The 16,107-nt window shown below is 37.4% G+C and overlaps 1 protein-coding gene across 2 annotated transcripts in view; it reads right to left on the bottom strand.

Annotated features, from left to right (window-relative positions):
• The window catches only part of ARHGAP24 (Rho GTPase activating protein 24), a 498,792-nt gene that overhangs the window by 255,707 nt on the left and 226,978 nt on the right, over positions 1-16,107 (bottom strand). For both annotated transcript variants that reach the window (XM_003923977.4, XM_074396393.1), the window contains exon 3: positions 14,594-14,681. In XM_003923977.4, coding sequence (XP_003924026.2) covers positions 14,594-14,681 — 88 coding nt within the window. The remainder of the gene's footprint in view (positions 1-14,593; positions 14,682-16,107) is intronic.

The raw sequence follows: 16,107 nt of genomic DNA, 5'->3' as shown, positions 1-16,107 counted from the left end.
ATTCTTGAGTGAGAGACACATATTATTTATATGAGAAAAATGGCAAGAAGTACAGATCATGGGCCTTCAAAGAGGGTTAAGATATCTTGGGAGGTAGGATCAAGTTTTCCTAAAGAAGCAACAATTGAGGTACCATTTGAGAGATGAGTAGGAGTTATCTTATGAATCTTGGAATCATGGAGAGGAGCCATTCTACAAAGAGGGAACAGAATATATAAAGGCCTGTGGCTAGCGTGATGCACTGCACATTTGAAAAACTCAAAGGAAGTCAATGTGGTAGAGTTCAGAGAGTAAGAGAAAAAGAAAATACATCGGGGATAGTTATAGACTATAGCCCTATAGGCTGTGATAGATTTTTTTAAAAATAGGAGGTGACTTGATCAGATTTGAATACCAAAAATATCACTGTATAAGAGAGTTCTGTTTATTTTTTAATGTAATATTTAATAAACCTAAAACTGCTCTAAAAATTAAGTCTATTAAAAATATCACTTTGGCTACAGTATTTGGGAGAGAATAGAGCGAGGGAAGAGTAGAATCTGAAGACCAGCTAGTAGAATACTGCAGTGCTCCAGGACAAAAAGGACCAAGACAGTCCAAGGTCCTCTGTCATGACGAGTTAAGGGCGAAGAAGAGAAACGAGTAATGGTGACTAAGAGACAGGGACAATAGAGTAGGATGAAAGCTAGGAAAGTTGATGTCCCAAGGACCAAATGAAGAATTTGTATCCAGAAAGAAGGAGGAATCAACTGGATCAAATGATTCTGACTGGGAAATGATTATGAGGATTAAAACATAATCAATGGATAAAGAAAAATCAGCTGTCATCAATGTCATTCATAAGAAAAAATCTGGTGAAATGAGGGGACAAAAGTTGATTTGAACAAAGATAGAAATTGTGCTACATGATGGGAGAAGTGTGGTCAAGAGATTTTTTTTTTTTGTTTGCTTGTTTTTGTTTTTTTTTTTTTTTTACTCAGAAAACTAATAGCATGATTGTATGCTCATATTTTTAAAACTTTAATATTCATGAGATTAATTTGTTTTAAAATAAAATATTAATATACTCATATCTGTAATCCTATGAGAATACACTATAGGAGCCAAAGTTACATAACAAGATAAAAACAGTGCAATCAATAGATTATGGTTCCTGAAAAGGTGAGAGTGGAAGGAATTCAAAGATAGATGAAGAACTGGATTTAGGAAGGAAAAGGAACAGTTTCTATGTAGTAACAGATATAAGTAATTTTGTATACTTAGTACTAGAAAATTGGGGGAATATCCATTAAGTAGGCAGTAAGGCTATGTGTGGGAGAGAGGATGATAAAAAACAAAATGCAAAATAAACCAACTACTTAAATAACAACTGATTTGCATCAGTTATATCCAAAGTGGTATGACTTACTTGGCTTTCAATCAAAGAACCCATTATGACAAATCACAGCCCAGAGATTAGAGTGAAATAGCCCCCAAGCACAGTTCTGTTATTATCTCCACTGTGATTCTGGTAAGCAAGTGACACATCAGAAATAATGAGTCATGAGAAGGACAATGTGATTGTTGCTAAAAAAATAAAATAAAAAATAACAACAATAGGAAAGATCCCTGAATTATGTCATGCCCCTGTACTAATTGTTTTCCAGAAGCCTTAATTGCCTGTCTTGACACCCCTTGTTCCTGTATATCCTAAATGACAAGTTGATAATTCACTACAGAAGGTTTGGGCAACTGGTTAAGATGTATCAAGTGCTCCCTTTGGCCTTCTGCCTCTGACTAGATGCATAACAGTAATATTTGAAGCATTAGTGTACCACTTTTAGAGAGAAGTTTGTCCTCAAATAAAATTAGCCGTCACTTAAAAAGAAAAAAAAAATAAACAAAGATAATAACAATAGCACTAAGGCTACATGTCCAATCTATTTCCTTTGGGCAAAGTGATAAAAACAAAACAAAAAGCTAAGAGTAAAATTTAGGAGAATTTTAAATCCAAGGTCAATTTTCAGGAGAATAGATAGACACACAGTATTTGTTCTTCCCCTGGGAAACTCTCATTTTTATTTCCTGTGTTTTTAGTTAATGCTTTGGTTGCTAAATCACTCCACTTTTTAAATATTTCTGGAAGGAGTAAGCAGAGTTTTGGATTACAGTGTGGATAACATATAGCAAGGTCTGGATTTCTGCTTCTTTCTTTGAGGAGTAGGATGGAGCTCAAGCAGTCAGTCACAAACCTGAGGGAAGGTTTGCCTTCTAAAAATAGAAAAGCCTCTAGAAGAAGAGTTGTCTCATTTCCTTTTTTATTTTGATATGGGCTTACTTGTGTTTCGTCAAAATACATACAAGGAAGTCCAAACCCCTAGTACCTCAGAATGTGACCCCATTTGGAGACAGTGTCTTGAAAGAGGTAAAGTAAAATGAGGTCATGACAGTGGCCTTAATCCTATATAACTGATGTCCTTATAAGAAGAAGAGATTAGGACACAGAGGGCACGGAGGAAAGATCGTGTGAAGACACAGGGAGAAGATGAGCCATGGAGAAAGGCCTCAGAAGAAACCAACCTGACTGACACCTTGATCTTGAACTTCTAGCTTCCAGAATTCTGAGAAAATACATTTCTGTTGCTATACTACCCAGTATGTAGTACTTGTTACAGGAGCCCTAGAAAGCCAATAAACACACTAAAGCTTTTTTCTACTCACTCCCCATTCTTGTGAAAGGCACAGAAAATGTTATTTTAAAAACAGTGCTAATCCAGCAGAAGTTCATAGAAAAACTTTCTATATAGGACCAGAGGATCCTTAAACCAGTGCCCTTTATATTAACAGTCTAGTGACTATCCTACAGAATTGGTGAGGCCTATAAGATCCATAGTTGGTTGATGCAATTTAAATGTAATATAGAACTTTGAATTTTTGTTTATTAATCCTATGTTTGAAATATAAGCATTTGAATAGCATGGGCTAATGAACCCACAAATGAATAGGCAAATGAAAGTAATGTCTGTTTTAAAGCCAGGAAGTCTGACGGTCTCAGGGATGCATTATTGGGCTGCAGATGGTCCTTGGGGTTTTATCTTTTGAAATATTCAGGACCACTTCATCTTAGTTTTCTATTAAAAAAGAAAAGCAAAGCAAAAGCATTCCTTGGTTCCCTGAGAGTTGGCACAGGTCTCAGTGATATGCCAGTGCTCTCCTGGCTACAAGCTTATCGCTCACTCTCAATTATCAGCAGCTGTTTTGCTGCTCATTTTCATTTTCCTCATCTATTGCTTTTCCTGTGAAGTATGATTCCCCTTTCTCATTCCGACATTGTGTCTGACCTATTGGCTGTTCTCTCCACTGGTCACTGACTCACCCAAACACACTCTTTCTGTGGCTCAGAGAAGCCCCACCACAGACAAAGAACTGCAGGACAAACTCTATTTGTAGTAACGGCAGCCTACATTTGTTTAGTACTTTGCTATTTTCATAGCTTGATTAGGTGGCAAAGCCCTTTTCAATTATGGGATAAAAGAAAGAGGGATAAAAGAAGCAGGTGAACACAAACAGCCTGAGAATGTATAATTAAAACCATGCCACAAGGAACAATGGGAAAGATCACATTTATTTCAGCAGATAACTTCCTTATAAGTAGCTTCTGTTTTCAAAGTAATAAAAGACACTAATGGTGTATTAATGAAGGATCAAGAAAGAGGAGAGTATTTTCTTTTATTAAAAAATTAACATAATAATTTTACATATTTATGGAGTACTTAGTGTTGTGAAATACATATAATATATAGTGGGTAATAAGGCTCATTTGCATATCCACCATCTCAAACGTTTATCATTTCTTTGTGTTTGGAACATTAAATATCCTCCATCTAGCTATTTGACACTATAATATATTATTGTGAACTATAGTCACCCTACCGTGGTATAGAACATTAGAACTTTTTCCTCCTGTCTAGCTATAATGTTGTCTACTTTTTAAATAGTGTAGAGTCTGAGAAGTTAATGAACTTCTCTAGAAGTGTCTCACGAGGCACTAGGAAAAAGGCCAATAAGTTAAATAACTTAGATCCAGACAGCTCTAATTTTGACTAATCCAATATGATTAATCCATAGGTGATAAAACTGCAGTCTCATTTATTCATTAATTCAACAGACTTGCATTAAACATACACTACATGACAGCACTCTGCTCGGCATTAGGGATAGAAGCTGTTTTTTTAATCAAGAGCTTCCAGTCTAATAAGGAAGGAAGAGAATACACACAAGGCAAGGACTGGAAGAAATGCAGAGTACACTGACTCTTAAACCCATAACCCCATTTCTTCTTGTTGTCCTTATTTATCTTAATTCTTAGATATTTGGCCTCAGAGGAGTGTAGATAATAAACCTATCCATATTCCATTGGTATAAGAAGGCTGTAGCATGTGGTGGTTTTGTTGGCTCAGATGGATGTGAAGTCTGGCTTTAGCACTTATAAAAAATGTAAATTTGTACCACTGTTTTACCAATGAGGAGAGTGCTATCTATCACAAATAGAGTTATGTGAATATATATATATATATATATATATATATATATATATATGCCTAAACTCTCTCTCTCTCTGTGCAGTTATATTAAGTGAGTCATTGTATATAAAGCCTGACATATGTCAGTACAGGGCCTGACACATATTTCAGTAAATCTTAAATATGAATATTATGGAAGCATTTCTCATACTGATGCTAAAGGAAAACTGGTGGGGTTTAGGGGTGAGGAGATGTTAATATTTGAGTGGTAGGAGAAATAAACTACCCCTCTAAGAAGATAAGCTTAATTTTTTTTTTTTTTTTTTTTTTTTTTTACTCACAAATAAGGTATTGCTATTTTCTCTGAGTTACTTAGAGCTTTAAGATACTAATGTGAGCTGGGTGTGGTGGCCCCTGCCTATAATCATAGCACTTTGGGAGGCTGAGGCAGGAGGATTGCCTCACTCAGGAGTTTGAGAACAGCCTGGGTAACATGGTGAAACCTTGTCTCTACAAAAATAAAAAAATTAGCTAAGCACGGTGGTGTGAGCCTGTGGTCCCAGCTACTACTTGGGAGGCTGAGGCAGGAGGATCACTTGAGCCCAGGAGGTTGAGGCTGTCGTGAGCCATAACTGCACCACTGTACTCCAGCCTGGGTGACAGAGTAAAGACCCTGTCTCAAAAAACAAAACAAAACAGCGAATGTACATCACATAAAGGACAGCCTAGAAGACACTTCAAACTTATTTGATCTTGCAAGAGTTGATTCCGTCTCAGAATATTTGTATATAGCTTCCTGAACTTGTGTGGACTGGAAAAAATATAGGAAATGTTTTTTATGCTAGGGACATCAATATCCTATTAATGATATTCATAAAGTCACATAAGAGATTTCAGTTATGGTCAGAATCTAGAATTCCAAATGAACTGAGACAGTGTTTAAAAGAGAAGATTTCAGTTTGGTCACTAAGACTTTTAAAGTTCAATGTGATTTAAAGAATAGATATTATTCAGAGACGGAACTTCTAAATAAAAATGTTGGCAAATAGTTCCTGAATCATGATTTTGAGGCAATGGGTAATGCCATGGCCTGGGGAGACAGGCTGTCTCAGAGTTCTAATTCTGGCTCTGGTGGCACCAGTGGGGATTAGTGATTTATATCAGTATTTCAGCTTCCTTTTCATAGGTTTGCTTTTTTTATCTAGCCCAGGGGTCAGCAAACTATGCCCATGGACCAAATCTGGTTCACTGTCTACTTTTTACATTTTTAAGTGGTTGGAAAAAAATAAAAAGAATAATAATATTTCTTGATATTTGTGAAGTATATAAAATTCACATTTCAGTGTCCATAAATAAATTTTATCGACATACAGCCACATTCATTTGTTTATGCTACCATCGCAGAGTTGGGCAATTGTAGTGAAAACCTTGTGATCACAAAAGCCTAAAATATTTACTCTCTGGATCTTTCCAGAAAAGGTTTGCTGGCCGCTGGTCTAGTGAATAGTGATGGTGACTGGATCAACATGTCTACCAACACTCCTCATAGGGACATTTCACAGGAGAGGATCATAGGATCACAGTGTCCATCAGTTCGTAAATGCCCCAAATGTCTGTTGGTCGAAATGACACTAGCTAGAATTTCAAAGGATTAAAATCATTTTAAAATGTTCTTTGTACCATGCAATAGCTTCTTTCAAGTGCACATTTTAACATATTTTAAGTAGGAAGGGAGTTTTGAAACAAAAATCCCAAAAACTTTTCTTTTAAGTGAAAGAATACGTAGTAGTTAATACATACTGTTTTTAACCAATGCATTTATTTAGTTCATGTTTAGAGCTACTTGTGTATATAGAATTATGTTTTCATACCATAAGCAACTCCTACTCACATTCTCTAAATGATTTGCATATATTAAAACTAAGTAAAAAAAAATCAAGCTTCAGGGCTGCCTACAGACTTAGGCAGACAGAAAAAGAGATTGTCACAGCTGCTTTGGAGTAACAAATATAATTGCATAAATTTTAGCTTACAGAACTAACACAAAAAAGAAAAAAAGTTAAGATAAAGAAAGTGTTGTAAGATTAAATGCCTAAGCAGCATATTTAACTAGTGATCAAGAAAATGACTACACTTTATGCTAAAACTCTATAAAATATCCTTATATTTTCATATAAAATACATGCCAAATATTGGCTTGCATTATAAAATGACAGCAAGTTAATGTAGCCAATGACATTATTTATTCAACCCATAAGGAGTCACAAATGCAGACATGTATGGTAAACTTTTATTGCTGTTGTTACATTATTATCCCAAAAACTAAAAAACTGACCAAACCTTTTTCTTTCCCAGAGACACCCATGAATCTCTCTCATAACTATTTATTTCTCAGTTGGCCTATTACATAACACAGCTGCAATAACCATCTAAGTAGGTTGAAGTTTTACTAAATTAAAAATTTTACAGCCTCCAGACCCATGAAATGTTCTATCCAGGAAAAGTTCTTTTGTAAATGTGCAAAATAGGTCTGTGGAGTTACACAATCATAGGAACAGGAGAAAGAACAACTGAATCGGAGAGGTAAAAGTCTAAAAATGATTGATACACCAGATAATTACAAGTAACAATTTATGCATACATCTACATAGATAAAATAGATAAACGCTTAGGAACATAGATACATTAGCTAAAATAGAGGTAGATAAAGAGTGACAGCACTAGATAGAGATAACAGTCTTTGGTCCCCAATATAAACTATTATTCTTAAGCTACAGTCAATGATTACATTTTAGGGAATCTCTGAAGTCCTCAAAAGTGTGTGCAATTTTGGTAGGTATTTTCTTTTCTTTTCTTTTTTTTTTTTTTTTTTGGCAAAATGAACAATACATTTAATAGATCCTTTCAGCTCCCATGCCCTCTAATTTTTCACCTATCTCATAAGGTATCCTTCTGGAAAAATAATTAGAATGGAAACTTAAAAAAATTGAAATATACAAAAGTAATATGTAATTGTCTAAGGGTATTGGAAATAATTAGTATAGTTGTGGTTGAAGTTAGGATAAATAATACTTTTTTTTTTTTTGAAGGGCCTGGTTTTGTTTCCAGGCAGACAAAAATCACTTTATCCTTCAAAATTTATCTTATTTTTTTCATAGCTACTTTTTTATTCCTCATCCCCACCTCTTTTCTTTCCCTGGAGAAAGAAAGAGGAAAGAACACCTTCTAGTTTTAGTTATTATTTATTTTAGACACTGGGTCAGATGGACCTTTTAGGGCCTGGAATATTGACAATTGCCCTTGAAACCCATGATGAATCTTTGCTTGGTTGGTGGACTGAGTCCCAGCATATGATTAATATCAGGTGTGTTGGTTGGTGGTGGGACAGTGAGTGATAACTTGGCCAATATGTGCAGGGAGTTTGTGAAGAAACTGAGAACAATTTCAGCAATGTGTGCTGGGTAATAAAAGAGAATTAGATCTCAGAGTGTAACAGTTGTCTGTGGGAAAACATTCCATACATAGAACCCACCTTTGTTACCTTTATTCCTAAGAAGGAAGATCACTGCTGGAAAATGCTTCTCCCCACTTTTTCATGATAGTATTGTTGTGGCCTCAGAAGGTGCTTTCAGAAGGCTATAAGTGGGTATCTCTATCCAATGCCTATATGTATTATATAGTGTATCAGAAATAGCTGCTAAAAAATAAAAATGTCTTCTCTTATCGAGTGCCAAAATTCTCATTCTTAATGAATGAGCCTAGAAAGATACCAGTGCATCCATTTCAGTTCAAAAAATAACTTCACATGTATTTCAGAAAATAGGCTCTAGTTTTTTTTTGTTGTTGTTGTTTTGTTTGTTTTTGTTTTTGTTTTAAAACGGAGTTTTGCTCTGTCACCCAGACTGGAGTGTAATAGCACTATCTCGACCCACTGTAACCTCCACCTCCCGGGTTCAAGTGATTCTTCTGCCTCAGCCTCCCAAGTAGCTACGATTATGGGCACCAGCCATCATGCCCAGCTAACTTTTGTATTTTTGTAGAGCTGAGGTTTCACCATGTTGGCCAGACTGGTCTTGAACTCCTGACCTCACGTGATCCACACCTGCCTTGGCCTCCCAAAATGCTGGGATTACAAGTGTGAGCCACTGGGCCTGGCATCCAGCTCATTTTTTAAAAAAAAATTAAGATACATGCAATGTTATTTTGACTTCTTGGAACTTTACCTATAAATTAGTGATGTGTGTGTATGTGTGTATATATATATATATATATATACACACAGAAATATATATCTATATCTACACACACATAGAAATACATATATATACACATAGAAATATATATATATATACACACACACATACAAATACACACACACACACACACACACACACACACAAAACCATCACAACACACAAATGTAAATATACCTTCACTACTTAGTGTTAGCTTTTTAAATTTTAAGACAGAGTCTTGCTCTGTTGTCCAGGCTGGAGTGCAATGGTGTGATTTTGGCTCACCACAACCTCTGCCTCCAGAGTTCAAGAGATTCTCTTGCCTTAGCCTCCTGAGTATCTGGGATTATAGTCATATACCACCATGCCCGGCTAATTTTGTATTTTTAGTAGAGACGGAGTTTCTTCATGTTGGTCAGGCTGGTCTTGAACTCCCAATCTCAGGTGACCTGCCCGCCTTGGCATCCCAAATTACTGGGATTACAGGCATGAGCCACTGTGCCAGGCCTAGTGTTAGCTTTTTAACCTCTATAAAATTACTTCTCTGTGCCTCAGTTCTGTCATTTGTAGAATGAAGATAATGACATTGTCTACCTCACAGAGTTGTAGTAAGGTTTAAATAAAGGGATACATGCAAACAGCCTGGAACATTGCCTGGAATACAGATGTCTAAAAACTGATAAGGTTCTAGACATTATAATGGATACTGTAATACTCTATCTAGATCCCAAGGACTGGTATATTGGTTGCTAAAGACACAAAGAGATTCTCATGGTTCTATAAAGCAGCAGGAAACAGCTTCACCTAAGTTTATCTGTTTCTCTCCTCCCAATCAATGACTACATGGCACCAGGAAACAAAGACCAGTCCCTCAGTTTGAAGCAATATTGAGAGGGATCCCAGCCTCAGGAGACTCCACTGGATCAGCTAAGACCTCAGTGGCTATGGTGTTGCAGGGTCAGGTGCTCCTGTTACATCCTGCTTTCCTCACAGAATAAAAGTATCTTCAGAGAACCTTTCCCATGACAACCTAAGGTCATTCTCCATCAGAGTGTTCCTGGACTCCAATCTAAGATTATAGATAGATATAAATAAAATATTTTATCCCCATTATTTGAGAATTGCAGCGAAGGTCCACCCTCCACTTCCCCAAAGAGGCTAAAACTCCACATTCTAAGTTGAAAACACCAATGAAAATTGTGCCTAGCCACTTTCCTGCTGGGTTTACAGAGAGAAAGCGTTTCCGAGAACCCAAATGGCCCTGACTGTTTTGAGGGGCAAACTAGAAAAAAGGAAGTGATACTTGGAGAAAGCAGTTTTCAAAATAAACACTATTTTTTTGAGTGGGAGGACTAGAAATTCTCCCAACCATCAGAACAAGAGTACTGCTGGTAGATGTTGATGTGTGCTGGAACAGTGACCTAGGAGTTCTCTAAGTCAGGGACTCATGACGGCCTCTGAAGCTTGGCAAGCCACTGACCTTGCTGGGCACTGAAGCTGATAACCCATGGAGAAAATTACAAGCCAAAGGAGGCAGCGGCAGTGAAACAGCCTGCATTTCCCTGACATTGCAGGCCAGGGTACATGAGTTTCCTAGTTGCTGAATAAACACAAAGCAAGCAGCTGGCCTTTGAGCCCTTTTGCTGTATCCCATCCAACAGGACCACCCCAATGCCAGGAGAATACTAGCACATGGAGTGGATTTCTAATTCCAGACACACCGAAAAATCCACAAATGCACCCATGAAAGATGCAGCTTTTAGAGAGGAATGTTTGTAATGACCAGTCAGTGCGAAGGGACTATGCCCTAGCAATGGCATCTGTGTAGGAAGATCTCTACCTTCTTCCATCTGTCTCTTCGCCTCATCATCAGAAAGGAAGGCAGAAAAGTAGGAGAGGAAACAGGTGAGGAGTTTCTCTCTACTTTAGCCACTAGAGTGACAAAGAGGTCTTTGCTTCAACAGGGGCAAAAATGTCCTAAGCAACAGGAAATAGGAGCTCGACATAGCAGAGTGGGGGCAGTTTCAGATGATTGAGATTCCTCCATAAGCCTGGTAAACATATGCACTTCAATAAATATTTGTTTAGCACCATGTGTTATACTATGCTATTCCCAGGTGTTAGGTATGCAGTAATAAGCAAGAAAGATGTGGTTTCTAAATATATGGAGATACAGGCAGTCCTCCTTTGTCTTATTTTGCCTCTATCTTATCTGTTTCTTTGTCATTTTATTTTTTCTCTCTCTGAGAGACTTCTCTCCTAAGAAAGTTAGGGGATCATTATTCCAGTAACTACTATTTTTTTTTTAAAAGATTGCAAGGAAAACTCAACTAGAACACATTGAGAGAAGCAGAGACCAACTGCATGTTCTTTCTTCAAGAACTGTTCATTAAAGATTTGCCAATCTTTCTTTCTAAACCACATTTCCCAAAAGCCTGGCCCTTGGCCATAAAAGTTCACTTAAGTCTAAAATTTGGCATGTCTGACAGAGAAGCCTTCAAATTTGCCAATTTGGCTGATATCTCTTTGAATAACACAGAAATAGAAAAAAATTTGGAGGAAAACATCTATAACTCATGGCATTATTCAGAGAGAGAATTCATTTCATGGGCTAATGAATCTATAGGAAATTAACCCTAAAATATAGTGGATTTTTTTTTCAAATAGGTTTTTACAAAAGCCTAAAATATGCATAGAAATATAATACATAAACAAATATAAATAAGTAATATACAAAGAACTGAGGCTCTCAATTTTGTTGAAAATTCTTGTGTTTTATTATTTTTATGTGATTATTCCTTGGTTTCATAGAATATTTCAGCACAAAGCAGAAGCAAAAATAAAACAAAATAAAAATTCCTGCTTATTGGCCTGGTACAGTGGCTCACGCCTGTAATCCCAGGACTTTGGGAGGCCAAGGTGGGCGGATCACGAGATCAGGAGATCGAGACCAATCTGGCTAACATGGTGAAACCCCATCTCCACTAAAAACACAAAAAATTAGCCGGGTGTGGTGGCACACACCTCTAGTCCCAGCCACTTGGGTGGCTGAGGCAGGAGTTGAACCTGGGAGGCAGAAGTTGCAGTGAGCTGAGATCATGTCACTGCACTCTAGCCTAGGCGACAGAGTGAGACTTTGTCTCAAAATAAATAAATAAATAAAATAAAAATAAATAAAAAATTCCTACATATATATAGATACATATGGATAAATTGTAAGGACACACAATGCACGTGTGGATAAACTATATTTGTAACACACACACAAATGTGTATGTATGCATGTAGCACTAGAATATATGGCAAAGAGCTTGCTAGAGGCTTTTGTTAGTTTTGTTGGAAACCATTATGGCAGATGAGATTAAAATATGTAATACTCTCCTATTCAATGATACACCCTGAATAGTTAGGCTTGATTTAGCTATCCGTAAAGACAGACACTTGGGTCTGTAAGCATCATCTTTATGATAGATTTCCTGGAGTGACAATTGAAATATACTTTTTAAATTAAATCCAAATTTTATTAAGGGTTTCAAGTTACATACTTCAAATTTCTAGAATGGAATGGAATCATTTTGGAACTGGAAAAATGGCATAAACACTGACATCCCCTGAAACTGCAATATTATAAAGAAAATTCTTCTGCAAAGAGAAAGCCAGTATAGACTAAATATGCTTTATGAGGATCTGCTGCCAGGTAGGCCCATAGCCTGCAGAGGGTTCTGTATACATTACCAACCACATTTCTGCAAACCTTCCTGCCTCCTGTGCATTCTGGCAAATGAAAACACTCTGTTGCAACTTCCCAAATTCTCACGTTAAACAATGACACAACTGAAAAAACTGAAAAATATTATCTTGTCATTCCCATTTGCAAAGATAAATTGTTATGCTATCCCTAAATAACCCAAATTTTGCAAATATTGATAAAAATAATCTGATTCAGATCCCACATTATCACACAAGTGCAGAAGCATTTGCCTAGAAATGTCATCTTGATGTCAAAGGCCTACCAGTAAAGCCCCAATGGCCAGAATTAATGACACAGACACTGATTTTCTACGTAGTGCTTTGTGTTTCCAGCTCTTTCTTCAAAGATACATTTGGAACACTCACACTCCATAAGATGACTTAGAATCATACAACCTAATTTAGTAGCTACTACATACTGTATTAATAATTCAGGAAGCATCTTTTCAAATGACCTACTCACATACTATGTTTATCTTCATAATTACAGAAGCAAGCTTGAATTTCCTATAATTTTTTTTGAAAGGACAACCTTCAGATTCCATATTACACAATCTTAAACTTCTTAAGCTTTGCTCATCAAAAGCCATTATGTCATACGCACTGCATGTGAAACAGATTATTTAGAATAGAAATGTTGGAGGAGAGGTTTTATCCATTACTTCCTGGTCTTGAAGACATGACTCTCTCTAAAACAGTACTGAAAATATCCATCTATATTACTTCAGAACTTCTTCACCAAAAGAGGATACCTCCTTGCAGCTAGTAGACTGAATGGAAAAGTAGACCTCTAGCATTATTGGAGATACGGACTCAACTGTCAGTTTAATATCATGCTGATTTAAAAGCCAACATGAGCTATTGTTTGAGAATAAATCGGAAAAGAAATTTCCTCTACTGATACTTCAAAGACTCTGCAACATCTGGAATCTAGTTCTATACAGGGTATTCCACTAAGAAGTAGAATAAAAGGATTTAATAAGGCAAATAAGATTCAGGTTTCTTACAATATGTTCTCCCTGGAGGGAAACAAATAACACATTGCATCTGACTAACCTTTCTGCACTTCAGCTGCATTAATTAACATTTAGTCATGGATTCCATCAAGAGCCAGATGAACTCAGTGCTACAGCTGTTTTCATCGAGAGGAAAAATATGCTTTCCCATTTTAGATTCCCAGCATTTATAAATATGGGGAAAAGACATTTTATTGACTGCCTTTGTGGCAGCATTATTGATGAGAACTCCATACTTACCCAAATAAATTCACATCCACCCTAGCCTGTGATCAAATCAATATCAATATTACATAAACTGGGTCAGCCAGAGCCAAAACTAAGAAAACCAGATTCCTACTTCCCTTTTTCTTACATTGAGGGATAAGGAAAGGTTGAAGAACTGATCAAAGAGGTAGATGATGACCTTGGAGGAATTGTTACTGGGTTAGGCAAAGATTTTAGTGGAGATCAGGTACACTAAGAGGAATGAATACAGATGACTAGGAAAAACTAACAGATGTTTCAGAAGTTGAACGGCAGGATTTGATGTCTTAGCAGAGCCATCCTCGGCTCTACCACAGAAACACATGGAAGTGATTGACTGGGAGCAAAGCTGAGGTACAGAACTGTAATACTTGGTAGGTATTACAAGTATTCAGTACTAAGAGTTTTTTTTTTTTTTTTTAATAACAATACCTCCTTTAAAATGCAACTGTGTGAGGAAATATGTCAGTGATTTCATTGGGCAAAGCATTCGACCTATAACACCTTGTCAAATTTCATATCACAAGAGCACTGTAAAATCAAATTTATCTCCAACAGTCCTGAGCAAATACTGTGTCATGACTTCTGGTCAACTATGGAGTCTCATGGACAAATGGAAATCCAATAGTTATGTGGTCAGAGTATGTGTGTGTGAGTGCATTCATTTGTACTAGTATATGAACCTGCAGTCATTATGTGTAGCAACACTAACCAAATTTGATAATTGTGTCCTCAAATTAAGGTTCTTAGTCATGACTCAAAAAGAAGGAAACCTGCCTGACCTATCTTCACCTTTACAAACACAGGGGGACAATAATTTAATCAGACTAGGAAAATATCTTACCTGGAACTACTTCAAAAAGGAACTTCCCTGGATTCTCTTCATTGCAGGGATGCTCTAAAACTTTGTTTCCAGGCAGAAAAATGGTACCCTGTAAACGCAAATACCCAAACATCAACATCATCAGATAGCAAACATCAGATATCATCATTATAATCAGTGAATATCTAAGGGGTATCTATAACCCAGTATACAGTAAGATGCATCAGACTCTTTTATATTCCCAATAATAAAAAATTATGTGCCAGAATCATATTCACTCAAGATTTAAGAAATACTTGTTGATAATCTAATAGGTATAGGACTAATATGTATGTTAGCTGCTAGGTTCATCTTAAGCACCAATTTATTAAACACATTCTGTGTCCCAGAAATTTTACTAAACCTTCTACCCACATCATATTGCTAGTATAATCTTATGAGGTAAGTATTATTTTCCTCATTTTATAACTCTGTAAACAAGCCAGACTTAGCCAAAATTGTGATAAGCCTTCTTTTGATTATCTCTTCTCTTTCTTTGTTTTTTTCTTTTCTTTCTTTCTTTCTTTTTTATTTTGTTTGTTGAGATGGGGTTTCACTCTTTTTGCCCAGCTGGGAGTGTAATGGTGCACTCTCAGCTCACTGTAACCTCTGCCTCCCGGGTTAAGTAATTCCATTGCCTCAGCCTCCCCAGTAGCTGGGATTACAGGCACCTGTCACCGCACCTAGCTAATTTTTGTATTTTTAGTAGAGACAGCGTTTCATCATGTTGGCCAGGCTAGTCTTTAACTCCTGACCGCAGGTGATCCAAAGTGCCCCAGCTCCCAAAGTGCTGGAATTATAGGAGTGAGCCACTGCATCAATTATTCCTTCTCTTTCCTCTGTTTAAATTTCTCTCTTTAGCTGATCATTTCATTCAGTGCTGAGATATACTTAAAAGTCTATGCCATTAAAAAAATACTTTGGATCCGACTTTCAAGATGGCCGCCTAAGAACAGCTCAGGACTTCAGCTCCCAGTGAAAGTGCAGAGGGTGAGTGGACGCCGCATTTCCAGATGAACTCTTATTGCCCACAGACCAGGAGATACCCAGGCAGAGGGGTCGCCAGCGTCGCAGTCCCAGCCGGTGCGGCTGTTTTGGCCCCCGCGGGGCTGATTCCGCCCGCGCGGCTGCTGTGACCACTCCCTGTTGCTGCGGTTCTCCATACAAAAGCCACTGGTCTGGGAGCCCTCTTAGCTGGCGAGCAGAGCCTTGAGACGGCAGAATAGCCCATTCATCTGAAATAGCGAGTCAGGCCAGGAGATTCCTAGGCAAAAAATCCGCCAGGAGCCGGCGCCGCGGTTCGAGCCGACTCCGTGAGTCGCAGCACGGGAGATCCCGGCGCCTTTTCAACAAGCGACCGGAACGCGGGGTCGTTCAACTTAAAAGAAAAGACTCTGAGTCAGGGAGCCAGGTGATCAGGCTCGGTTGGTCCCACCCCTCCACCCCCAACAACAACGAAAACAAAAACAGTAATTGGAAACCCTCTGGGTTGAGCC

The sequence above is a fragment of the Saimiri boliviensis genome, chromosome 3 (assembly GCF_048565385.1).
Source record: "Saimiri boliviensis isolate mSaiBol1 chromosome 3, mSaiBol1.pri, whole genome shotgun sequence".
In the NCBI taxonomy this organism is placed as follows: Eukaryota; Metazoa; Chordata; class Mammalia; order Primates; family Cebidae; genus Saimiri; species Saimiri boliviensis.
The sequence above is the reverse complement of the archived record's forward strand: the minus strand, read 5'-3'. Positions and strand labels throughout refer to the sequence as shown.